This window comes from Bos grunniens, chromosome 3 (genome assembly GCF_055505025.1).
Source record: "Bos grunniens cultivar Pamir isolate PY7600 chromosome 3, Bosgru_T2T1.0, whole genome shotgun sequence".
NCBI lineage: Eukaryota > Metazoa > Chordata > Mammalia > Artiodactyla > Bovidae > Bos > Bos grunniens.
Window position 1 is genome coordinate 28,348,888 of NC_141167.1, and position 26,641 is coordinate 28,375,528.

General features: G+C 42.7%; 1 protein-coding gene across 8 annotated transcripts; it reads left to right on the forward strand.

Annotated features, from left to right (window-relative positions):
* Nucleotides 1-754: 754 nt before the first annotated feature.
* On the forward strand, nt 755-24,781 carry CPT2 (carnitine palmitoyltransferase 2). 8 transcript variants are annotated; one of them, XM_086389112.1, is made up of 8 exons: nt 755-1,050; nt 5,715-6,821; nt 7,341-7,524; nt 8,212-8,290; nt 11,474-11,554; nt 13,680-13,786; nt 21,855-23,159; nt 24,161-24,781. In XM_086389112.1, the coding sequence occupies exons 7-8, from the start codon at nt 21,869-21,871 to the stop codon at nt 24,490-24,492; spliced, it is 1,623 nt and encodes a 540-aa protein (XP_086245238.1). In that variant the 5' UTR covers nt 755-1,050; nt 5,715-6,821; nt 7,341-7,524; nt 8,212-8,290; nt 11,474-11,554; nt 13,680-13,786; nt 21,855-21,868; the 3' UTR covers nt 24,493-24,781. The 8 variants fall into 8 exon arrangements, with proteins under 8 accessions (XP_086245238.1, XP_086245218.1, XP_086245208.1 ...); XM_086389092.1 differs by lacking the exon at nt 5,715-6,821 and adding an exon at nt 8,533-8,608; XM_086389123.1 differs by lacking the exon at nt 755-1,050 and adding an exon at nt 8,533-8,608 and having other exon boundaries at nt 6,685-6,821.
* The last annotated feature ends 1,860 nt before the right edge of the window (nt 24,782-26,641 follow it).

Below are 26,641 nucleotides of genomic sequence, written 5' to 3' on the forward strand. Positions count from 1 at the left end.
GAAACTAACATAGTGTTATATATCAGTTATATCTCAATAAAACAATGTTTCTTTTTAAGAACTTTGGTTTTGAATAAGAATATTATTTAAACCTAGCCATCATGTTCTGCTTTTTCATAATTAATTCAAAACAGAGCAGAACTCTGGAATACTTCAATACAATTTATTCTCCAGAATTTTTCTGAGTAAAGGAACTTTCTTGACTCCTACACAGCAAAATATGGCGTGTCTCTATAAGCAAGGTAAAAAGACAACCCTCAGAATGGGAGAAAATAATAGCAAATGAAACAACTGACAAAGGATTAATTTCCAAATTTCCAAAATAAATAAGCAACTCATACAACTCAATACCAGAAAAACAAACAACCCAATCAAAAAGTGAGGAAAAGACCTAAACAGACATTTTTCCAAGGAAGACAGACAGATGGCTAAGAAACACTTAAAAAGATGCTCATATCGCTGATTATTCAGTTCAGTTCAGTTCAGTCGCTCAGTCGTGTCCGACTCTTAGCGACCCCATGGACTGCAGCCCACCAGGCTCCTCCGTCCATGGGATTTTCCAGGCAAGAGTACTGGAGTGGGGTGCCATTGCCTTCTCCGCTTGTTCCAAAACAGAAGGGCGTGGCTTCCAAACTGGTTTTCCGACCGCCTGGAGAACAGGAAAACGAGCGAAGAGGCCGGGGCCCCGCCCACCCTGCGGTAGGCGGGACCCTCGTAGGGCCTGTGGGCGGTGCCTTCCGTGGGCGGGGGCGGGGAGCCGGAAGTGGCCCCGCGGAAGGGCACAAAGTGTACTGAAGTATCTGACCCATTGTCGCGGGGCACCGGGGGCCGCGGCCTGATCTCCATACACCAGAACTCCCAATTCTCCGCGTTCTAGCTGCTGCCGCCTCCTGGGACGATGGTGGCCCGCCTGCTGCTGCGCTCTTGGTCCCGGGGCCTTGCCGTTGGCCCGGGAGCCCCATGTCGGCCCTTGAGCACCGGCTTCGAGCCCAGCCAGTACCTGCAGCGCAGCATCGTGCCCACTATGCACTACCAGGACAGCCTGCCCAGGTGAGCCCGGCTTCCAGGTCCCTGTCGCCCACAACCAGCCGAGGGTTCGGCCCCAGACTTTCTCCAGTCACTCTTGTCTCTTCTACCGAACCCTCTTGCACCCCCAAAGCTTCACCTGGGACGCTGCCGCATTCGCCAGTCTGACAATCCCAGGGCACTGGAGCTTAAGAACGCTCAAGTTCTCTTCCAGAATCCACCCCCTCCCCGCCCCCATCCCACACCGCTACCATCATAGTTCTCTCAGAATTTCTCTCTTGAGCTCTTCTCAGACTCCTCCAAAAACTCAGCTTCCAATCAGATATCTAATCGTCCCTCACATTTCTCTCTGAACAAATGTACAACCTGTATATGTCCACCATTACTCTTACGCTTCCAGCTAGGGTGTCGCCCGAATTCCTGCACAGAATATGGATCGGCCAGTTCCTGATACATAACACTGACAGTTACTCTCCTTTAACTTCTCCCACCACCACCTTTTTCGCAGCTGCTGCCAGAACCCTCAAGCCCCACTCTCCATGTCTCCAGTCCTCTTCGGTTTTAGCACCTGTCAGTCCCCCAAGCTGACTCAGATATTTACCTTACCCTCCAAGTCCTCAGCATTCTAAGTCCAGTCTTCACCTGGAACCCTTTCATCCCTACCAAACCTTCCTCAACACTCCCCCACCTTCCTCCCCCTAAAATATCCTCCCTAATCCACACTACTCCCTGAAACTTCAGCCAAATCTCACAGAATTCTAGACAGCATCTTCAGTACTCCTCCTCAAATCTTACTTTATTCACATTAGATCCAGTTCAGTTCAGTTCAGTTGCTCAGTCCTTTCCGACTCTGCGACCCCATGGACTGCAGCACACCAGGCTTCCCTGTCCATCACCAGCTCCCAAAACTTATTCACACTCATGTCCTTTGACTCAGTGATGCCATCCAAACCATTTCATCCTCTGTCGTCCCCTTCTCCTCCCACCTTCAATCTTTCCCAGCATCAGGGTCTTTTGCAATGAGTTAGTTCTTTGCATCAGGTGGCCAAAGTATTGGAGCTTCAGCTTTAGCATCAGTCCTTCCAATAAATATTCAGGACTGATTTCCTTTAGGATGGACTGGTTGGATCTCCTTGCAGTCCAAGGGACTCTCAAGAGTCTTCTCCACACCACAGTTCAAAAGCATCAATTCTTCAGCACTCAGCTTTCTTTATCATCCAACTCTCACATCTATACATGACTACGAGAAAAACCACAGCTTTGACTAGATGGACCTTTGTCGGCAAAGTAATGTCTCTGCTTTTTAATATGCTGGTCATAATTTTTTCTAGGTTGGTCATAACTTTTCTTCCAAGGAGCAAGCATCTTTTAATTTCATGGCTACAGTCACCATCTGCAGTGATTTTGGAGCCCCCCAAAATAAAGTCTGTCACTGTTTCCATTGTTTCCCCATCTATTTGCCATGAAGTGATGGGACCAGATGCCATGATCTTAGTTTTCTGAATGTTGAGTTTTAAGCCAACTTTTTCATGCTCCTCTTTCACCCTCATCAAGAGGCTCTTCAGTCTTCACTTTCTGCCATAAGGGTGGTGTCATCTGCATATCTGAGGTTATTGATATTTCTTCTGGCAATCTTGATTCCAGCTTGTACTTCATCCAGTCCAGCATTTCTCATGATGTACTGTGCATATAAGTTAAATAAGCAGAGTAACAGTATACAGCTTTGATGTACTCCTTTCCCAATTTGGAACCAGTCTGTTGTTCCGTGTCCAGTTCTAACTGTTGTTTCCTGACCTGCATATAGGTTTCTCAAGAGGCAGGTCAGGTGGTCTGGTATTCCCATCTCTTTCAGAATTTTCCACAGTTTATTGTGATCCACATAGTCAAAGGCTTTGGCATAGTCAATAAAGCAGAAATAGATGTTTTTCTGGAACTCTCTTGCTTTTTCAGTGATCCAACAGATGTTGGCAATTTGATCTCTGTTCCTCTGCCTTTTCTAAAACCAGCTTGAACATCTGAAAGTTCACGGTCCATGTACTTGAAGCCTGGCTTGGAGAATTTTGAGCATTACTTTGCTAGCATGTGAGATGAGTGCAATTGTGTGGTAGTTTGAGCATTCTTTGGCATTGCCTTTCTTTGGGATTGGCATGAAAACTGACCTTTTCCAGTCCTTGGCCACTGCTGAGTTTTCCAAATTTGCTGATATATTGAGTGCAACACTTTCACAGCATCATCTTTTAGGATTTGAAATAACTCAACTGGAATTCCATCACCTCCACTAGCTATGTTCGTAGTGATGCTTCCTAAGGCCCACTTGACTTCACATTCCAGGATGTCTGGTTCTAGGTGAGTGATCATACCATCGTGGTTATCTGGGTCATGAAGATCTTTTTTGTATACTTCTTCTGTGTATTCTTGCCACTTCTTAATATCTTCTGTTTCTGTTAGGTCCATACCATTTCTGTCCTTTATTATGCCCATCTTTGCATGAAATGTTGCCTTGGTGTCTATGATTTTCCTGAAAAGATCTCTTGTCTTTCCATCCTATTGTTTTCCTCTATTTCTTTGTACTGATTGTTGAGGAAGGCTTTCTTATCTCTCCTTGCTATTCTTTGGAACTCTGCATTCAAATGGGTATATCTTTCCTTTTCTCCTTTGCCCTTTGCTTCTTTTCTTTCCACAGCTATTTGTAAGGCCTCCTCAGACAACCATTTTGCCTTTTTGCTTTTCTTTTTCTTGGGGATGGTCTTGATCACTGCATTCTGTACAATGTCACAAACCTCTGTCCATAGTTCAGGCACTCTATCAGATTTAATCCCTTGAATCTATTTGTCACTTCCACTGTATAATCGTAAGGGATTTGATTTAGGTCATACCTGAATGGTCTAGTGGTTTTCCCTACTTTCTTCAATTCAAGTCCAAATTTGGCAATAATGAGTTCATGATCTGAGCCACAATCAGCTCTTGACCTTGTTTTTGCTGACTGTATAGAGCTTCTCCATCTTTGGCTGCAAAGAATATAATCAATCTGATTTCAGTATTGACCATCTGGTGATGTCCATGTGTAAAGTCGTCTCTTGTGTTGTTGGAAGAGGGTGTTTGCTATGACCAGTGCATTCTTTTGGCAAAACTCTATTAGCCTTTGCCCTGCTTCATTTTGTACTCCAAGGCCAAATTTGCCTGTTACTCCAGGTAGCTCTTGACTTCCTACTTTTGCATTCCAGTGCCCTATAATGAAAAGGACATCTTTTTTGGGTGTTAGTTCTACAAGGTCTCGTAGGTCTTCATAGAACCGTTCAACTTCAGCTTCTTCAGCATTTCTGGTTGGGGCATAGACTTGGGTTACTGTAATACTGAATGATTTGCCCTGGAAACGAACAGAGATCATTCTGTCTATTTTGAGATTGCATCCAAGTACTGCATTTTGGACTCTTTTGTTGACTATGATAGTTACTCCATTTCTTCTAAGGGATTCTTGCCCACAGTAGTAGATATAATGGTCATCTGAGTTAAATTCACCCATTCCAGTCCATTTTAGTTAGCTGATGCCTAAAATGTCAATGTTCACTCTTGCCATCTCCTGTTAGACCACTTCCAATTTGCCTTGATTCATGGTTCCTATGCAGTGTTGCTCTTTACAGCATCGGGCTTTACTTCCACCACCAGTCACATCCACAATTGGGTATTGTTTTTGCTTTGGCTCCATCTCTTCATTCTTTCTGGAGTTATTTCTCCACTGATCTCCAGTAGCATATTGGGCACCTACCGACTTGGGGAGTTCATCTTTCAGTGTCCTATCTTTTCGCCTTTTCATACTATTCATGGGGTTCTCAAGGCAAGAATACTGAAGTGTATTAGATCCAGAGCGCACCCAAATTCTATGCCTCTTCACCATAGCTACTCCCCCCACCCTCTTAACACTTCTTCCAGAATTTACTTCCCCTATGAAACAGCCCCAATATATCTTCCTCTCTCCTTCCCTCACCCAGTATTTTCTTTAATTCAGCTTCCAGTTTTCCCAGTCTTTGAACTCCCAGCCTTAAATTAAGCTGCCAGGTCTCCTCCAGTATTAGCAATTTCCCCAAATTTCTTCACCCTCTACAATCAAACTTTGCTTACTTGCTTACCAGTTAGTTCCTAGTGCAAAGTTCCAAATTTCTTTCAAAAACCTTTTTACTTGCTTCCTTACCAAGCTGCCCGTCAGGGATCTCACAGTCCAGGGGTTGGAGACCAAGTCTCATTGTAAACAGAACCAAGATTGTCACAGACATCCCCCAGAACTAATAGGTTGCTCTTTTTCTCTACAACCAGGAGCCCCTTAATCCTTAACTCCCAGCCCACCTTCTCAGGAATATCATCTGAGGTGATTCTTGTGAAGTTACAGTGTGCAAACTTCTAAAACAGACTAAAATGAGATTATCTAGTCCCAACCCCGCTGTTTAAATTTGGTAGGAGGTCTGGGAGGAGAAAGAAAAAGTCCCTGTTCCTGTGAGATAAGCCTTGACCTCCTGTGTCTGAGCTGAGCCTGTATGTAGGGGAAAGGTGAGGGATGACAGAGCCAAGCCCAGCAGCAGTTGGCCTTTAACTTGTAGATAGGCCTGGGCATGGAACAACAGACTGGTTCCAAATAGGAAAAGGAGTACGTCAAGGCTGTATATTGTCACCCTGCTTGTTTAACTTGTATGCAGAGTACATCATGAGAAATGCTGGACTGGAAGAAATACAAGCTGGAATCAAGATAGCCAGGAGAAATATCAGTAACCTAAGATATGCACATGACACCACCCTTATGGCAGAAAGTGAAGAGGAACTCAAAAGCCTCTTGATGAAAGTAAAAGAGGAGAGTGAAAAAGTTGGCTTAAAGCTCAACATTCAGAAAACGAAGATCATGGCATCCGGTCCCATTACTTCATAGGAAATAGATGGGGAAACAGTGGAAACGGTGTCAGACTTTATTTTTCTGGGCTCCAAAATCACTGCAGATGGTGACTGTAGCCATGAAATTAAAAGATGCTTACTCCTTGGAAGGAAAGTTATGACCAACCTAGATAGCATATTCAAAAGCAGAGACATTACTTTGCCAACAAAGGTCCATCTAGTCAAGGCTATGGTTTTTCCAGTGGTCATGTATGGATGTGAGAGTTGGACTGTGAAGAAGGCTGAGCGCTGAAGAATTGATGCTTTTGAACTGTGGTGTTGGAGAAGACTCTTGAGAGTCCCTTGGACTGCAGGGAGATCCAACCAGTCCATTCTGAAGATCAGCCCTGGGATTTCTTTGGAAGGAATGATGCTAAAGCTGAAACTCCAGTACTTTGGCCACCTCATGTGAAGAGTTGACTCATTGGAAAAGACTCTGATGCTGGGAGGGATTGAGGGCAGGAGGAGAAGGGGATGACAGAGGATGAGATGGCTGGATGGCATCACTGACTCGATGGACGTGAGTCTGGGTGAACTCCGGGAGTTGGTGATGGACAGGGAGGCCTGGCGTGCTGCGATTCATGGGGTCGCAAAGAGTCGGACATGACTGAGCGACTGAACTGAATTGAACTGGGCCCCACCCAGGTTTAGGATCAGAGGGATTTTCTCCACTGTAGAATTGGAAAGCTGAGAAGAATATTAAAGTCAAGGAATATGAAGATCATTTCTTTCACTCTGCAGAACAAATATCCTGGAGCTACAAATAGCACCCATCACCTGTTGTATAATTCTGTAAACAATGACTCCCTCAGGCCTCCACTTCGTCACCTGTATGTTGAGAGTTAGATGAGATTCCTTATCTCTGAGATTCTGGAAAGGTAAATTGTATTATCCTTACACTCATTTAGATGTCACACTTAATGAAAAGCCCAGGCTTGAAGTCCTGTAGAACTTAGATTTAGATTCCAGATCTGACACTCTATAACTTCAGGCAGTTCTGTTCACTTCTTTTGAGCCCAGTTCTTACCTGCAAAGTAGTATCAGAATGCACAGTTCATAGGGCTGTTGTGAGGGTAGAGTGAGGTAAAATGCCAAAATAGTTGGCATCTTCTCTTGTTAGTTGGCAAGAGAAGGACTAGCCTCTTAATATCAGTATTAGGTGGTCCAACTGGGCCTCCCTTCTTCCCTCATCCTTTTTCTGTCATATCCCTGCCTTTTAGTCAAGTGACTTTGGACTTGCTTTCTTCTAGGAAGCCTTGCAGTATCATTTGCTTGGTTTCCAGCTATTATGTTTTTTTCCTTTGTTCTTTTTTTTTGTGGTCAAATATACAAAACATAAAATTTACCCTTTTAACTATTTTTAGGTGTGCAATTCAGTTAAGTGTTTTTTTTTTCAGGGTTATGTTTTATGCACTGAGCAATTAATCTCAGAATATAAAACCGCAAGTCTGGAGAAGACAAAGGGTGGATCAGCCTGATCTACACATTTACATTATTAACTTGATAAACATTGATTGACATGAATTTGGAGACCAGGCAGTCATGGTGAGGAGTTACTGTATAGTGGGGGAGATTCGACAGGTAAGCAGATATAGTTATAGAATAATGGATCAGTGGGAAGCAGCATCTCATGGTGGTTACGGTCATGAGATAGGAGTCAGATTTGATTTTTAATCCAGCTCTACTTACTAGCTTCATGGCTGTGAGGAAATCATGTAATCTAAAAATGGAGTGTTAATATTACCTTCCTCTCAGGGTTGTTAAAGTTAAATACCCTGATATAAAACACTTAGCACAAAGCCAGGCATATAGCAAGTACTCAGTAGATATTCTCAAGTGCTATAACTACCTTAAATATTTGTTGCATATTGCATTGTATGAGTGTGGTGGTGGGAGTGACTTAGTGCCTGGCAGAGAAAGGAAGCTTCATAGAGGAGGTGCTATTTGAGTTGGAATTTGAAGATTACCACATGAGAGGAGTGATGCAAGGATAGAATAGCATGTGCTAAGAAACAGAAGTCTGAAAATGCATGACGTGTTCAAAAATTTTGAGAAGCTGTTGGGGGGCCCAGCTCAAAGTAAAGACTCATCACTTAGGCCCTGAGTTACTAGAGTTGGGCTGGTGTGTGTGTGTCTGTGTGTTGGCTGGGTTGGGGGAGTGGCACTGTGTCTTAAAAAAAATAGTAATGGGCCACTATTTTAGGCCTATAGTTGACCCACAGTCATTGTCAATTATCTTGTGATTTCTTTTACCCCTAATCACTTTAGATGATAGCTGATGTTCAAGACAAAATGGGCATGTTCTCTAGAATTCACATGGGAGGCAGGCGAGGCCCAAGTTTCCAAGGTATGGAGAATGACAGATAGAAACAGTAATGTTCTGAGCCCCGAAGGCATGGTCCGCAAATTGTCTTGACAACCAGAATGAATTTACCAGAATAATATAGATTCTGTAAATAATATAGATTCTATAAATAAATGTATATAATATACTTATTTATATTATATATATAATATAAATAATATAGATTCTGTAAATAATATAGATTGTGTAAAAATACAAAAGGCTTTATACCTGTGTTCTTGCAGGGAGAATAATAAAATGCCTACTGCTTGGAGGCTTCTTAGATATTGATATCAGTCACTTAGACAGGAGATAAATCAGGTTGGTGCTAACTTTTCTTGCATCCTTATTATAGCAAATGGTGTTTAGATGGGGATGGGGTTCTTTGATAGAGGGTGGGGAAAGAGAACCCACATGGTTAAAATGAACCTGCCAGGCCTCTCTCAAGGCTGTAGCTCTATAGCTCTTTTCAAGGCACCTGGTGAACAACCCCTCAAGGAGCTCAAGGAACTTCAGCTGTGCCTTTGAAACCACTTTTGGTGTCCCTTGAGGAACATACTGAAAAGGCCACAGTAAGGGCAGTTGTGGTAGCAAGTTATAGGAAGCCCGATTAAACTGGTTTTAGCCAAAAGGAATGTGTGAACCCACACACCTGAAAAATCCAGGTTGGGTTAAGAGGTCCAAATGATGTCATCAAGACCTGATTTGCCTTCCCACTCCACTCTTCATTTGTGTGACTCCATTCTCAAGTAGGCTCTCTCCTCATGAGCCTCCTCTCTCCTCATGGAGCCATAGTGGCAGCCATCACCTAAGGCATAGCTTTCGCACTCATTTCTTAGTAACTCAGATGTTAGAGATTCCCTTCCTCATCCTAACAGTTAAAAAAAAAAAAACCCAAACTCCTATAGTTAAGTCTTTAGATTCTTGCTAGGTCTCACTGAGTCTGAACCAGTAAGCTTTAAGCCCACCCCTGGGAGCTGGGCATGGAGTCAGCTCTATCTGAACTGCAGGGACTTAAATAGAAAGGGTGCTCTTACTAAAAGAAGTGAAAGTTTGGGGTAGGCAAAACACCAATATGGTGAAACCCCATTCCAGGCACTGAGGCAGAGATGATGAGCTAGTTCCCTAGGAACATGAGCAGAGTTTGAATCTATAGGACTTGATGACCAAGTAAGTAAAAAAAAAAAACAAAAAACGTATTTATCAGAAGAAAAGCAGTGACAAACCTAGACGGTGTATTAAAAAGCAGAGACATTACTTTGCCGACAAAGGTCTGTATTGTCAAAGCTATGGTTTTTCTAGTAGTCATGTACGGATGTGAGAGTTGGACCATAAAGGCTGAGCGCCAAAGAATTGATGACTTTGAACTGTGGTGCTGGAGAAGACTCTTGAGAGTCCCTTCCACAGCAAGGAGATCAAACCAGTCAATCCTAAAGGGAATCAATCTTGAATATTCATTGGAGGGACAGATGCTGAGGCTGAAGTTCCAATACTTTGGCCACCTGATGGGAAGAGCCGACTCATTAGAAAAGACCCCGATGCTGGGAAAGATTGAAGGCAGGAGGAGAAGGGGATGACAGAGGACAAGATGGTTGATGGCATCACTGACTCAATGGACATGAGTTTGAGCAAGCTGTGGGAGATGGTGAAGGACAGGGAAGCCTGGCGTGCTGCAGTCCATGGGGTCGCAAAGAGTGGGACACAACTGAGCGACTGAACAACAATAATCGAGTGCTTACTGTGTACCAGGCACTGTTCTGAGTCTGTGACATGTGTCGCCTCATTGAATTTGCACACAACACTGAAAAGTACATATTAGTATCATCTCCACTTTATGTACGGGGAAAGTTATGTGCAGAGCAGCAGCATGCCCAGAGTCACACAGCTGTAAATGGTGATGCCAGAGTCTGCCCTTTCACCATCGTGCAGTTCTGCTGCCTTGCCGCAGGAGGAATCAACCGGATTCCTGTGGTTGTGGTCACAGAATTGTAAAGGAGCTTTAGAAACAGTCTCTTTCAGTTCCTTCATCTTACTGAGGAAAAAATTGATCACCAGAGACGAACATAACTTGTTTAGAAACATTTCTAACAGCTTTATTGAGATATTGGAGAGGGAAATGGCAACCCACTCCAGTATTTTTGCCTGGAAAATCCCATGGATGGTGGGACCTGGTAGGCTACATACAGTCCCTGGGGTTGCAAAGAGTTAGACACGACTGAGCAACTTCACTTCAGTTTATTGAGATATAATTCACATGCCATAAAATTGACACTTTAAAAATTGAGATATAGTAGATTTACAGTATTATGTAAGTTTCAGGTGTACAACATAGTGACTGATAATTTTTAAAGATTGTACTCCATTTACTGTTAATATAAAATGGTGGCTATCCTCGATGTGCTACAGATACATCCCTGTGGCTTATTTTGTACCGAGTGGTTTGTACCTCTTAACCCCCTACCCCTGTTTTGCCCTTCACTGCTTCCTTCTCCCCACTAGTAACCACTTAGTTTGTTTTCTGTATCTGTGTTTCTTGTTATATTCACCAGCTTTATTTTTAAATTTCACATATAAATGATACCATACAGTATTTGTCTTTCTCTGACATATTTCACTAAGCATAATACCCAAGAATATGCATTCCTCACAGGACTCCTGGTGAGGCTGGGCGTGACTTGAGAGTCCATCCCTTGGTTGGCTGGCGATGGATAGACCTGTGTTTCTCTTTTGTATGATTCTCTGTCAAAAATACACCAATAAATTTAAAAATAGAACTTTTTTTCATCTTAAGAAAGAAAAAGACTGTTGTTCAAATTAAGTAGAATTAAAATCCATGCCAGTGCAGGGTTAACACAAGTATTATAATTGTGACAGGAATCAGGAATATTTTGGCTGCTTCTGCTTCCCCATTTTTAATTTGTTAGTATATTTACTAATTTAGCTCATGAAAATACATTAAAAGGTTATTCTTCTACCTAGAAAATAAAAGGAGTACTGTTGATACTTAAATTCATCTATTCTCATTTGTCAGTGGCTTAGGCTTCCTCTTGTGTTGTTTTTTGTGTGTGTGTGTTTTTTTTTGGAAAGAATTTAATTATCCAGTAATTATTTGTGAGTTTGGATTGGCAAGCTAACTAACCTCTTCCACATCTTGTCAACATTACACTGACCTTGTTTTCTCCCCAGGCTGCCTATTCCCAAACTTGAAGACACCATTAGAAGATACCTCAGTGCACAGAAGCCTCTGTTGGATGACAGCCAGTTCAGGTAAATGCTGAGAAACCCAAATGACCATGGTGGGGTGGTTCAGGAGAAGCTGGCAAGTGGTGGTGGACCAATCTTCGGGGAGTGTCTATGATTTGACTGGGTCCTCAGGCACCTGAGACCCAGTCTTTACATTTGCAAGTTCAGGAAATAGATTTTCACTCATGAAGGGGTGACCAAGCCCTAAGGTGAGACTCTTTAACTTGACTGAATAAACAATGGTTTAGACACTAGAATGCCAAATTTGACTGCCCTGGCAGATTTTACCTCGTCAGCTAGCTGACACTGGTCATTTGCAGAGGGCATGTGCTCTTGGCAGGGAGCTTCATTGAGGAGAGCATGTGGCAGACCAGAAGTTTGCTTGGTGAGCTTATGTACTAGGTTAGATAGTATGTCCCCTAAATCCACTCCCTTCTCAAAAACCTCAGTATGCAACCTTATCGGAAAGAGGGTAGTTGTATGTGTAATTAGTTAAAAGCAGTTCAGTTCAGTCACTCAGTCGTGTCTGATTCTTTGTGACCCCGTGGACTGCAGCATGCCAGGCTTCCCTGTCCATCACCAATTCCCAGAGCTTGCTCAAACTCATGTCCATTATGATGAGGTCATACTATTAATAGAGAAGGTTTAGTCCTTATTCCAGTCCTTAGAAGGGATAAAGAGACAGCCATGTAAAGACAGAGGAGGTTGGAGTGTAGTAACAGGCTGAGGAATGCCAAGGATACCTGATAACACCACAAGCGAAGAGAGAGGCCTGGGACGGATTCTCCCCGAGAGTCTTCAGAGAGAGTATGGTCTTGTCAGCACCTTGATTGTGTAGTTGTAGCCCCCAAAACTATGAGAGAATACATTTCTGTTGTCTTAAGCCATCTGCTCTGTGGCACTTCGTCTTGGCAGTCGTGGGAAACTAATTCAGCCTGAAAGTGGAAAATAATATTGGATATTGTAAAAAAAATGGATTCCATCAGGCTATTGTATCCTGGTGTAGTACTCTTTTTCCACAATGGGAATTTGTTGTGCAGAACACTGGCCTTGTCATTAGAATCACATAGAGTCCTTCACTGGCCAGTGATGGCAAAAAACAGATGAACTGTCCACTGTCTTTTTGTTGTTGTTTAGTCATGGCACCCCACTCCAGTACTCTTGCCTGGAAAATCCTATGGATGGAGGAGCCTGGTGGGCTGCAGTCCATGGGGTCACTAAGAGTCCGGCTTGACTGAGCGACTTCACTTTCACTTTTCACTTTCGTGCATTGGAGAAAGAAATGGCAACCCACTCCAGTGTTCTTACCTGGAGAGTCCCAGGGACAGGGGAGCCTGGTGGGCTGCCGTCTATGGGGTCGCACAGAGTCGGACACGACTGAAGCAACTTAGCAGCAGCAGCAGCAGTCATTGTCATGTCCGTCACTTTTGTGACCCCATGGACTGTAGCCTGCCAGGATCCTCTGTCCATGGGATTTTCCAGGCAGGAATACTGAAGTGGGTTGCCATTTCCTTCTCCAGGGGATCTTCCCTACCCAGGAATTGAACCCACATCTTCTGCATTGGCAGGCAGATTCTTTTATCACTGAGCCACCAAGGAAGCTAATCCACTGCTTTTAAATATTCCATATTAGTCACTTGAAGCTTCTCTTGACATGGTAATGATTTAATAGCTACCCATTATTATTATTTTTCAAACTATCGTAAATCCTTAGCTTTATAAATATTTTAAAAATCATGTAAAGTGGTATATTTCTGGGTTAACATATAAAGAAACTGAGACTGAGAAAGATCGAATAACTTGTCCAAGGTCATACAATTTGAAAGTAACAGAGCTAGAATTCAAACTTAACTCTTCTTGACTCCAAAGCTTTTGGAGTCATTTTCTCCATGTCAAGCTGCCTCCTAGATTATACATTGTTTTATGAGATGTGAATTCACCTTCCTGATCTGTCATTTTAAGAAAATATCTTAGATTCATCTGCTTAGATTGATTCTCCTCTTCTGACCAGAGATACTTTCTGGTCTCAGTCCCAGATTCTAGGGATATGCTAGGGAACCCAAAGTTCTCCGATGCATTTGTGGCCATGAATCTAAAAACCACCTATTCCCTGTCATGGTTTGATTATGTCTTTTCTTGAACATTTCAGGAAAACAGAACAGTTGTGTAAGAGTTTTGAAACTGGAATTGGAAAAGAACTACATGAGCAGCTGGTCGCTCAGGACAAGCAGAATAAACATACAAGCTACATTTCAGGTGGGTAGGCAGGGCTGTGAATGTGGTATTTCCAGAGCCTTCCATGATGGAAAGCAGGTCATCTTCTCTCCTGTTTTGGTCTCACAGGTATTTTTGGTGAGACCAAAAACGTTTGTGAAGTGTTGTCTCATCCTGTCTTCCTGAGGTGAACATTAAGGCTGAGTGAGTTCTTCCTCCACTGAGGTGTTGTCTGGAGTCTGTTGTCAAGAGCAGTGGCTTACCTGCTCTGTAGATAGGATCAGGACAGAACCTCATCATTGGTTCTGTCTGAAAAGGATGCAGGATTTAGTCCTGTGTCCTGTATGTATCATTCTAGGTCCTTCGTTGTCTGGCCCAGCTGCCCGCTCCAGCCTCATTTCACCATCCTCCCTGACACACCCATGCTTCAGCAAAACTGAGTAGCTTCTTCCCTCGACCCCTTAGTCTTTTCATTCTCCTGGGCCTTAATCCATGTTGTTCCCACCACCTTTTTTTGCCTGGCAAATTCTTCCTTTGGAGCCCGTTAAGATGGTTGTCAGAGGCTGGGAGTAGGGGCTGCAAAATGGAGAAGAGGATCAAAAGGTACAGACTTTCAGTTATAACATAAGTAAGTCCTGGGGATGCAATATACACCTGGGTGACTGTAGTTGGTACTGTATTGTGTATTTGAAAGTTGCTGTGAGTATGGATATTAAAACTTCTAATAAGGAAAAAATTTTTATAAGTGTGTATGGTGATGGATGTGCTGAGCATTTTACATATATACAAATATCGAATCATTATGTTGTACACTTGAAGCTAATATAATGTTATATGTCAGTTACATCTCAATTTGAAAAAAGCAGAAAAGACCAGATCTGGGTAGGATGATTTTTCTATAAAACCTTTCAGCCCTTCCCTTTCAGAGTTGGTTGCTTCCACTTCTGTTCCCACTGCGCTTCTTTTAACTCAGTTTATGTTTGTAGTAAGGTCATACATGCATATCATTTAAAGAATCAAATAGTTTTCTCATGCTTGTTATGAGAAGCCACAGTTTCCTGACCTTGACTTAATTTCTCACTTCTCATTTTGCCCCATTCTCTAAATTACTTACTCATATCAGTGCATCTTTTTTAGTTTTAGGCATTATCTATAGATGTCTCACTATAAAAGAGTAGGATTTGTCGGTCTCTTGTATCCTCACCACATTTCCATCCCCTTATTGTCACAGTATGCTATGCTGTGCTTAGTCGCTCAGTCGTGTCCAACTCTTTGTGATCCCATGGACTGTAGCCCACCAGGCTCCTCTATCGTGGGATTCTTCAGACAAGGATACTGGAGTGGCTATCCCCTTCTTCAGGGGATCTTCCCAACCCAGGGATCGAATGCAGGTCTCTTGCAATGCAGGCAGATTCGTTACCGACTGTGCCACTAGGGAAGCTACCTGGCGTTTATACTGTTATAATCATGCAAACCCTGTTTGTCAGCTGAGTTGTGTAGCACACTGGAATTGTTTTGCCTTTTCCATACTAACTTTGTTTTCTCTATAATTAATAATTATACCTTCTTCTGTTTTGCTTTCTATGTGCCTAATAATTTATCTGGGAATTTTTTTTTTAATTTCTCATCTTCTTTAATGGTCTTTTTGCTTTTTTTCCTGTTTGTTTTACCCTCTTTTCTTTCTTCAGATCTTTCGTAATCCTTCTCTGTTGACTTAGAGCTGAATGAGATATTAAAAGTTATGGGAATTTCTATAAATGAGAGTGGGCTTGTCCGTCACAGCTTCACTGTCATGTCATCGGCTAAACCACTTCCTCGGGGCGCCCCTAATGTTGGTGTCTTTGGGTTATTTAGACTTCTTAGGGAAGGCTTTTCCAGTTAACTGCCAAAAGGTATATTCCTGGTTGCTGCTGTTGCAGGAGTGAGATTAAGGAAAGAAGACTTGAGTTCTCATCTATGACTTACATCTCCCAATTTTACTTTCTCCAGTGAATAAAACTTAAATCTTCTACTGGAATAGGGAGGGAATCTAGGGGGTGGGGTTCTAATTAAACAGCCTTTCAACCAGTGTACCTAGGCTACTACATCCTGAGCCATCTGGGGGTTCTGCTGTTTAAGTCATATTGTTTCCTGGCTTTCTTTGCTGCAAGCTTAGGGTTGGCTTTCTCTGACTCTGCTAGATAATTTTATACTTTCCAATATTTGTTCTTTTCTTCTCTCTCATTCTCTTTGCCTTATTGGCTTATGTCTTTTTAAAATTCTTTTACTCAGGGGATCAGAAGCATAAATTCATGTCTTCTTTCATCAAATGTATCTTACCCCCATTTTAATGAATTGCATTCTATTTTAATTCTGTTTATCTCCTTCGCCAGAGTTCTTCTGAATTGAAATCCATGCTCTGTCCCCAGGCTGAGGGCCTGGCATGGCACTGATTCTCAAGGAATGAAATGGAATTAATGGATCAACAAATGAATAATAGATAAATTTTTGCCTATTAATCCTTCCCCAATGCTTTATGTATAAAAACTACTTCTTCCCATTGAAGATACCCCATATTTGTAGAGTTCACCCATGCTTGCTAATCCAACCAGGAACTTCCCTTGAAAACATGTTTTCTAATAAGATACTGTTTCTGGAATTTTTACAAGCATCCACAGGAATACAGAGGGCTAGTTTGAGTGGCTCATATGCACTGAGTTATTTCTAATTGCCTTTCAAGTATTTCCTAAAAGAGGGAGTAGTGTACATAGTACACAGAATGATGGTGAAAACTTTTCTGTCATTTTAGGGAGACAGTCAAGTATGGATATTGTCCCTGAAAGGAGGTGAAGCACAGGAGGGGTGGGGATTAAAAACTGTTCTGTTTCAGTCTGAATGCAAGTGAGGAATTACTGTTTTTTATTTCTGTAAGTGTTAAGGAGGAAAACAGAATGAAGAGGAAAAAGCAATTAATAAATATTAGAGAAATGTAAGTCAAAACCACAGTGATGGTTATCCACTAGAACGGCTCCAATCAAATAAGACTGATAGTCATGTTAACAACAACACTAGAGATGACTCTACACATGGACATCACCACATGGTCAATACTGAAATCAGACTAATTATATTCTTTGCAGCCAAAGATGGAGAAGCTCTATACAGTCAGCAAAAACAAGGTCAAAAGCTGCCTGTGGCTCAGATCATGAACTCCTTATTGCCAAATTTGGATTTGAATTGAAGAAAGTAGGGAAAACCACTAGACCATTCAGATATGACCTAAATCAAATCCCTTATGATTATACAGTGGAAGTGACAAATAGGTTTAAGGTATTAGATCTGATACACAGAGTGCCAGAAGAACTATGGATGGAGGTTTGTGACATTGTACGGGAGGCAGTGATCAAGACCATCCCCAAGAAAAAGAAATGCAAAAAGGCAAAATGGTTGTCTGAGGAGGCCTTACAAATAGCTGAGAAAAGAAGAGAAGTGAAAGGCAGAGGAAAAAAGGGAAAGATATATTATCTGAATGGAGAGTTCCAAAGAATAGCAAGGAGAGATAAGAAAGCCTTCCTCAGCAATCAATGCAAAGAAATAGAGGAAAACAATAGAATGGGAAAGCCTGGAGATCTCTTCAAAAAAATTAGAAATACCAACGGGATACCTCATGCAAAGATGGGCACAAAAAAGGACAGAAACAGTATGGACATAACAGAAGCAGAAGATATTAAGAAGAGGTGGCAAGAATACACAGAAGAAGTGTACAAAAAAGATCTTCATGACCCAGATAACCACGGTGGTGTGATCACTCACCTAGAGCCAGACATCCTGGAATATGAAATCAAATGGGACTGAGGAAACATCACTACGAACATAGCTAGTGGAGGTGATGGAATTCCAGTTGAGCTGTTTCAAATCCTAAAAGATAATGCTGCAAAAGTGCTGCACTCAGAATGGCAGCAAATTTGGAAAACTTATCAGTGGCCACAGGACTGGAAAAGGTCAGTTTTCATTCCAATCCTAAAGAAGGTCAATGCCAAAGAACATGCAAATTACTGCACAATTGCATTCATCTCACACGCTAGCAAAGTCATGCTCAAGATTCTCCAAGCCAGGCTTCAACGGTACGTGAACCAAGAACTTCCAGATGTCCAAGCTGGATTTAGAAAAGGCAGAGGAACCAGAGATCAAATTGCCATTATCCACTGGATCATCAAAAAAGCAAGAGAGTTTCAGAAAAACATCTACTTCTGTTTTATTGACTACACTGAATAAATTGTTGTGTGGATCACAACAAACTGTGGAGAGTTCTGAAAGAGATTGAAATACCAGACCACCTGACGTGCCTCCTGAGAAATCTGTATGCAGGTCAAGAAGCAACAGTTAGAACTGGACATGGAACAACAGACTGGTTCCAAATAGGAAAAGGAGTACGTCAAGGTGGTATATTGTCACCCTGCTTATTTAACTTATATGCAGAGTACATCATGAGAAATGCTAGGCTGGAAGAAGCACAAGCTGGAATCAAGATTGCCAGGAGAAATATCAATAACCTGAGATATGCAGATGGCACTACCCTTATGGCAGAAAGTGAAGAAGAACTAAAGAGCCTCTTGATGAAAGTGAAAGAGGAGAGTGAAAAAGCTGGCTTAAAACTCAATATTCAAAAAATGAAGATCATGGCATCTGGTCCCATCCCTTCATGGCACATAGATGGAAAAACAGTGGAAACAGTGAAAGACTTTATTTTCTTGGGCTCCAAAATTACTGCAGATGGTGACTGCAGCCATGAAGTTAAAAGATGCTTACTCCTTGGAGGAAAAGCTTGACAGCATATTAAAAACCAGAGACATTACTTTACTAACAAAAGTTTGTCTCAAAGCTATGGTTTTCCAAGTAGTCATGTATGGATGTGAGAGTTGGACCATAAAGAAGGCTGAGCACTGAAGAATTGATGCTTTTCAACTGTGGTGCTGGAGAAGACTCTTGAGAGGCCCCTGCACTGCAAGAAGATGCAACCAGTCCATCCTAAAGGAAATCAGTCCTGAATATTCATTAGAAAGACTGATGGTGAAGCTGAAACTCCAATACTTTGGCTATCTGATGTGAAGAGCTGACTCATTGGAAAAGACCCTGATGTTGGGAAAGATTGAAAGCAGGAGGAGAAGGGGAGGACAGAGCACAAGATGGTTGGATGGCATCACTGACTCAATGGACATGAGTTGAGAAAGCTCCAGAAGTTGGTGATGGACAGGGAAACCTGGCATGCTGCAGTCCAGTGGGTCGGGAAGAGTCAGAAATAATTGTGCAACTGAACTGAACTGAGTGGTAACAAATGTTGCTGAGGATGTGGAGAAATTGAAACCCTTGTACACTGCTGGTGGTAATGGTGCAGCCACTTTGGAAGACACCTGGGCAATTCCTCAAAAGATTAAACATAGAGTTCTGGTTCAAGATGGTGGAGTAGAAGGGCATGGAATTCACCTCCTCCCACTGATATGTCAGAAATATTTCTACATGTGGACTGAAAGCTTGCAGAAGATCCCATACAACCAAAGCTGCAAGGAAGGTCCCCACTTAACTGGGTAGGATGAAGGGAAAAGGGAGAGGAGTAAGTGGGACAGGACCTGCGCTCCTGGGAGGGAGCTGTGAAAGATGACCTCTTCCCTCACCTGTCAACCTCCTTCACTGAGTATGAGATCCACCAGGACAGATAGGGAGCTTCAGAGGCTGGAGAGGAGAGTGTAGGAGCTGGTTTGCCACCCTGCAGAGGAGAGAGACCCACAGATGGTCCAGGCCATATTGTCTCACTTCTGAGCCCAAGACACCTGCCTGCTGGTGTGTGCAGCAACTGAGTGCTGAAACTTAGGTTTCAGAGGGCAGACACGGGGATAGGATGTGGTTTGGCTGTGGGGAGACAGCCCAAAGGGCTTGGAGTATGGCCAGGCTGAACAAAGGGTGTGCACATGATTGATGGTATTGGCACAAAAACAGACATATGTATCAGTGGAACAGAATAGAGAGCCCAGAAATAAATCCACACACCTATGGTCAATTAATCTATCACAAAATAGGCAAGAATATACAGTGGAGACAAGACAGTCTCTTTAATAAGTAGTGCTGGGAAAACGGGACAACTACATGTAAAACAACGAAGTTAGAACATTCTCTAATACCATATACAAAAATAACTCAAAATGATTAAAGACCTAAGTATAAGATCAGTTACAATAAAGCTACTAGAGAAAAACATAAGGAGAATACTCTTTGACATGAACCATAGCAAAGTTTTTTTTTAGGTCTGTCTCCTAGAGTAATGGAAATACAGGCAAAAATAAATGAATGGGACCTAATTAAACTTAAAAAGCTTTAAAAGCACAGCAAAGGAAACCATAAACAAAACAAAAAGACAACCTGTGAAATGAGAGAAAATATTTGCAAATGATGTAACCAACAGAGATTAGTCTCCAAAATGTACAAACAGCTCCTACAGTTCAATATAAAAAAACAAACAGCCCAATCAAAAAAATGGGAAGAAGACCTAAATAAACATCTCACCAAAGAAGACATATAGAGATAGCCAGTGGGCACATGAAGAGATGCTCAATATCGCTAATTATTTGAGAAAAAAAATATGGGGTATTGCCTCACGCCAATCAAAATAGTTATCATTAGAAAGATCTACAAATAATAAATGCCAAAGAGGGTGTGGAGAAAAGGGAGCCCTCCTACACTATTGGTAGGAATGTAAATTGGTGCAGCCACTATGGGGAACGGTATATGATCCAGCATATATGCATATATATGGGCATATATCTGGAGAAAAACTCTACTTCATAAAGGTACATGCTCCCCAGTGTTCATAACTGCACTATTTACAGTAGCCAAGACATGAAAGCGGCATAAATGTCCATGATAGGTGAATGGGTAAAGAAGATGTGGGGGGTGTATATATATACACACACACAGACACACAATGGAATATTCCTCAGCTATCAAAAAATGAAATAATGCCATTTGCAGCAACGTGGATGGACGTAGAGATTAGCACATATACTGAAGTAAGTCAGAGAAAGATAACCATCATATGGTACCACATGTGGAATCTAAAATATACCGATGAGCTTATTTCTAAAACGTGTTTGAGACAGACTCACAGACATGAAAATAAACTTAAGATTGCCGAAAGGGGAAAGGTGGTGGGGGAGAGATAAATTAGGAGTTTGGGATTAGCAGATACCAATATATCTAAGATAGACAAACAGCAAGGACCTACTGTATAGCACAAGGAACTATATTCAGTATCTTGTAATAATCTAAAATGGGTAAGTGTCTGAAAAAGACTAGGTATATGTGTAACTGAATCACTTTGCTCTACACCTGAACTGACACAGCACTGTAAATCAACGATACTTCATTCTCAGTCAAAAAGCAAAGGGTTAGAGTAGACTTCCCATATGACCCAGCAATCCCTATCCTAGCTATATCTTCCAAGAGAACTGAGAACATAATGTCCTCACACAAAGAAAGCACTAGCATTATAATAAGCAACAAGTGGAAACAAATGTCCATGTACAGGTGAATGGATAAACAAGATACAGTATATTACTGGAACATTACTTACCAATAAAAAGAAATGAAGAACTGATACATGCCACAGTGTGGATGAATTTCCAATACATTATTATAAGTGATAGAGTGTGTGTTCAATTGCTTAGTCGTGCTGACTCTTTGCAGCCACATGGACTGTAGCCCGCCAGGCTCCTCTGTTCAAGAAATTTTCCAGGCAAGAATACTAGAGTGGGTTGTTTTTTTGTACTGCAGTGGATCTTCCTGACCCAGGGATCGAACCTGCATCTCTTGTGTCTCCTACATTGGCAGGTGGGTTCTTTACCACTAGAGCCACTGGGAAGCCCATAAGTGATAGAAGTCAGATGCAAAAGACGACATATTATATATTCCCATTTAATGTTTTTGAATTATTGCAAAGCAAAAAAAAAAAAAAAAAAATCAGAAAATTCCACCCTCTGAAAGTGATCGTCATTTCTTCTGAATATGCTTGATTTTTTTTTTTTTTTCTTTCTCACATTCTGTCTTTAGGAACTCTTTATTGTTCACTTTTATTTTTTAGGCCCCTGGTTTGATATGTATTTAACTGCTCGAGATCCTGTTGTCCTGAACTTTAATCCGTTTATCTCATTCAACCCTGATCCAAAGTCCGAGTATAATGACCAGCTCACCCGGGCCACCAACATGACTGTCTCTGCCATCCGGTTTCTGAAGACACTTCGGGCTGACCTTCTGGAGCCAGAAGTGTTCCATTTGAACCCTGCCAAAAGTGATACCGATACCTTCAAGAGATTCATACGCTTTGTGCCTTCCTTCCTATCTTGGTATGGCGCCTACTTGGTCAATGCATATCCCCTGGACATGTCCCAGTATTATCGGCTTTTCAATTCAACTCGTTTACCCAGACCCCATCGAGATGAACTCTTCACCGATGACAAGGCCAGACACCTCCTGGTCCTAAGAAAAGGACATTTCTACATCTTTGATGTCCTGGATCAAGATGGGAACATTGTGAGTGCCTCTGAAATCCAGGCTCATCTGAAGTACATTCTGTCAGACAATAGCCCGGCCCCCGAGTTTCCGCTTTCGTATCTGACTAGTGAGAACCGGGACATCTGGGCAGAGCTCAGACAGAAGCTGGTGAGTGGTGGCAACGAGGCGACCCTGGAGAAAGTGGACTCGGCTGTGTTCTGTCTCTGCCTAGATGACTTCCCCATTAGGGACTTTGTCCACCTGTCCCACAGCATGCTGCATGGTGACGGCACAAACCGCTGGTTTGACAAATCCTTTAACCTCATTATAGCCAAGGATGGCACTGCTGCCATCCACTTTGAGCATGCCTGGGGCGATGGTGTTGCAGTGCTCAGGTTTTTTAATGAAGTGTTTAAAGATAGCACTCAGGCCCCTGCCATCACTCCCCAGAGCCAGCCGGCCAGCACTGACTCTTCTGTGGCCGTACAAAAACTCAACTTCAAGCTGAGCGATGCTTTAAAGACTGGCATTAGCGCTGCTAAGGAAAAATTTGATGCCACCGTGAAAAGCCTCACCATCGACTACATCCGGTTTCAGAGAGGAGGCAGAGAATTCCTGAAGAAGCAGAAGCTGAGCCCTGACTCGATGGCTCAGCTGGCCTTCCAGATGGCCTTCCTGCGGCAGTACGGGCAGACGGTGGCCACCTATGAGTCCTGTAGCACTGCAGCATTCAAGCACGGCCGCACCGAGACCATCCGCCCGGCCTCCATCTTCACAAAGACGTGCTCCGAGGCCTTTGTCAGGGAGCCTTCCAAGCATAGCGCTGGAGAGCTTCAGCAGATGATGGCCAAGTGCTCCACATACCACAACCAGCTGACCAGAGAAGCAGCAATGGGTGAGACGGGGTTGGGGAGCATGCCGTTTGGTCTTGTTGCCCTCAGCTCTGGGGTATGCCTCAGTACTATTCTGATTTCCACCCTTCTCTAGGCTTAATCCATCTGCCAACTGATTATTATTTTTTCCTTAGCAGTCTGAACAGCCAGACTAGCCACTAGGGACAGACCATTCTCTCCCTCTGAGCAGGAATGGGGCGATGCATCTGACTTAAATGCATCATCCTCATTTAAGGTCATTTTCAGCTGTGTCACATACTCTCTTCCTATTATTTATTGGTCTTCAGCCTCATTTTTGACAATGCAGGATTTCTAAGCCCACAGCCCCTCTTACTTCAGCCCAGTTGTAGTGTGATGGCTGCGTGTAAATAGGCCATCTCAGAAGCTCTTCCCTACCTAAGTGGCATCATTTTGCTCCTTTCTGATGAGATTCAAGACCTAGGAAGGACCTGAGGGATCACATAGTCCAGTCCTTTCATATGGCAAAGTCCTGGAACTAAAAGGGACCTCCAAGATCATTCTGGTCTCAGCCTTCTCTATTTTATAGGTCGGAAGCTGAGACCACTGGCCCAGGATCACACAGCAAATTAGCAGGAAAGCTGAGATTAGAACCTGGTCAAATACCCTTTCCATTTTGTTCCACTGACTCCATCTTGTCCTTTGTACTTGATTTGGGCTTTTGGTTTTCCCTTAGTTTTTGAGTCCATGGTGTGCTCTCCACATACTTTTCGTGACTGTTTAAACTGATTCAATCTCAGAATTTTAAAAATTAGGTGTATCTTAGGCTGATTTTTAGCTCAGCTGTTCACTGCTTTTTTAAAAGGAATATTCTAGAATGCACTGCTCCAGAATTTAGCAAGGTGGAGGTGTGAATGCAGAGGTCAACAAACCCTTCTTCCCCTCTCGAGGATGCTGTGAAGAATATTCCTACCTTGGGTGGGAGGTGTTACTAAGTGAGGTCCCTTTCAGTTCTGAGTCTGGTTTTCCATTTTGTCTCTGACAGGCCAGGGCTTTGATCGACACTTGTTTGCTCTGCGGTACTTGGCAGCAGCCAGAGGGATCAGCGTGCCCGAGCTGTTCCTGGACCCCGCATACAGGCAGATAAACCACAACATCCTGTCCACCAGCACACTGAGCAGCCCAGCAGTGAACATCGGCTGCTTTGCCCCCGTGGTCCCTGATGGTTTTGGCATTGGGTACGCTGTTCAGGACAACTGGATAGGCTGCAACGTCTCTGCCTACCAAAGCCGCAATGCCCGTGAGTTTCTCCAGTGTGTGGAGAAGGCCTTAGAAGACATGTTTGATGCCTTGGAAGGCAAAATGATCAAAACCTAGCTTCTAGGTGAGTGAAAAGCCTCTGTTTCATCAGCATAAAAACTGGGGCCTCTGTAGCCAGTAGGCACTATTCTGTGACTAATGAAACTAATTATGAGGTGCCTGAGCACCATTGCTATAAGATTTGAGCCTTAAAACCATGGTTTTAAAGCTAAACATATGATTTCCAAGACCATAACTAAAGATGCTGTAAAATTTCGGTTTTAAGGACATTATCAGGAGGTAAGACTTGGAAAATAACTCAGATGTACTTATTGTTGAAGCAGAAATAAAATTTAATTCTTTCTTAGAGGTGGTTCCTCTTAGGCTTTTTTGTGTTGGGTTTTGTTTGTTTTAATTGTTTAACCGAATTGCCAAATCCCCACAAAGAGTTTTCCAGCAGTAAGTTCGGGTGGCAGTTCCTGTTGGCTCCAGGTTCTTCAGGTAATGGTGGGAAACACGCGTCTTTGCTGTAAACATGCTTCTCTCTCCTGGAATATCCTTTCTTTAAAAATCCTCTTCATTTTTCCAAGGAGTAAACTGCTACCGCCTGATTCTGACAGTCCTTGTGCAACAAAGGGGTTATAATACCCTTGGATTTAAGGAGTTCTATTTCACCATTCTTTGAGCCAAATGAAGATTAAGAATGTGTGTGCATTTATTTTGACCAGTTGACTCTTGTGTGCTGATGATGCTCTGTACATTGTGCAGAGCATAGAAACCTCTCCATTGAGTGAAATGAACACAGAATTTATCGTTAGAACATCCCTGCTCTGGCAATGTATTGTTTAAAATACTGCCATAATGTGAAAAGGAAGCGTATTCTGTTGTTTTTGAACAGGAAGAGTTTTTTGTTTGTGTTTAATTTTACCTGTGTTTCCAGTGGCTTGCCCAGTGAGTTATTGGACAGCTGGAATTTGAACTCTGATAATGAGCCAGTCACAAAGTTCTTCCAATGTATTATCTCATTTAATCCTCCTCACACTTCATGTCAACACACCTGCCTGTTTTCTTAGCCAACACGGTCCATCCTTTGCTCAGTAACCATTTGGTAAATACCCAACAGATCCCAGGTCCTCTACTCCGTGATTTGATCCGACAGAGGCATTTGGGGGCTGCCAGCAACTGAAGCGACTTAGCAGCAGCAGCAGCGCACATAAACATACGCTGCTTTCATTCAGCAAACATGATCAGGAGTATCTGAACTCGGTATCTGGGTTCCACCATGTCCTTACTTTATGACTATAGGCAAGTTCTTTTGTCTTTCTGGTCTGTGAGTTCCTTTGTAAAATGGGGATAATTCCTGTAGCATGGGGATGTTATAAGAATTAGCTGTAACAATATAGATAAAGTACCCAGCGCACAGTTGGAGCTGAGTTTCTGCTCTCTTGCTCTGTGATGTCTCTGCTGCCACTGTTATATTCCTTAGTGAAATACTCACCTCTGTTGAATAGCAAGTTCCCCATAGCAGGAGCTCTTAAGACCAAAGCCTCTGTTCAAACTTGATTAAAAAGTATATATTTCATGCTTACATCAGGTGAATGTACCCTTGGGCAGTACACCTTGGGTGCAGGCAGTTCCTTAACGGGGCTACGCCTGCCGGCCTGTCTGAGTGTTCCGCATTCCTATTTACAACTTTCCCCGCCCCTCCTTCTGGTCTTGGGTTCATGCTGTGAAGGAGTCTATGGGGTGAGTAGAATGGCAAAAACAAGTATTAAGTCTCAGTCCAGTTGGGGCTCACACACACATCTGGCACATTTGTACAGAACTCAACTACTGGTAAAGCATCAGCTGATTGGATCCCCTTAACTTTGAAATAGAAGTTATCCTCATCTTCCACACAGAAGATGGATAGTTTCGGTTCAGTTTAGTTGTTCAGTCGTGTCCGACTCTTTGCGACCGCATGAACTGCAGCACGCCAGGCCTCCCTGTCATCACCAACTCTCGGAGTTTACCCAAACTTATGTCCATTGAGTCTGTGATGCCATCCAACCATCTTGTCCTCTGTCATCCCCTTCTCCTCCTGCCCTCAGTCTTTCCGAGCATCAGGGTCTTTTCAAATGAGTCAGCTCTTCACATCAGGTGGCCAAAGTGTTGGAGTTTCAGCTTCAACATCAGTCCTTCCAATAAACACCCAGGACTGATCTCCTTTAGGATGGACTGGTTGGAT

Coding starts and splice junctions, on each gene's coding strand:
- CPT2 (XM_086389065.1), top strand. CDS start 899: ATGGTGGCCCGCCTGCTGCTGCGCTCTTGGTCCCGGGGCCTTGCCGTT. Junction 11,555..13,679: donor TTGGATGACAGCCAGTTCAG/GTAAATGCTGAG, acceptor TGAACATTTCAG/GAAAACAGAACAGTTGTGTA. Junction 23,160..24,160: donor GACCAGAGAAGCAGCAATGG/GTGAGACGGGGT, acceptor TGTCTCTGACAG/GCCAGGGCTTTGATCGACAC.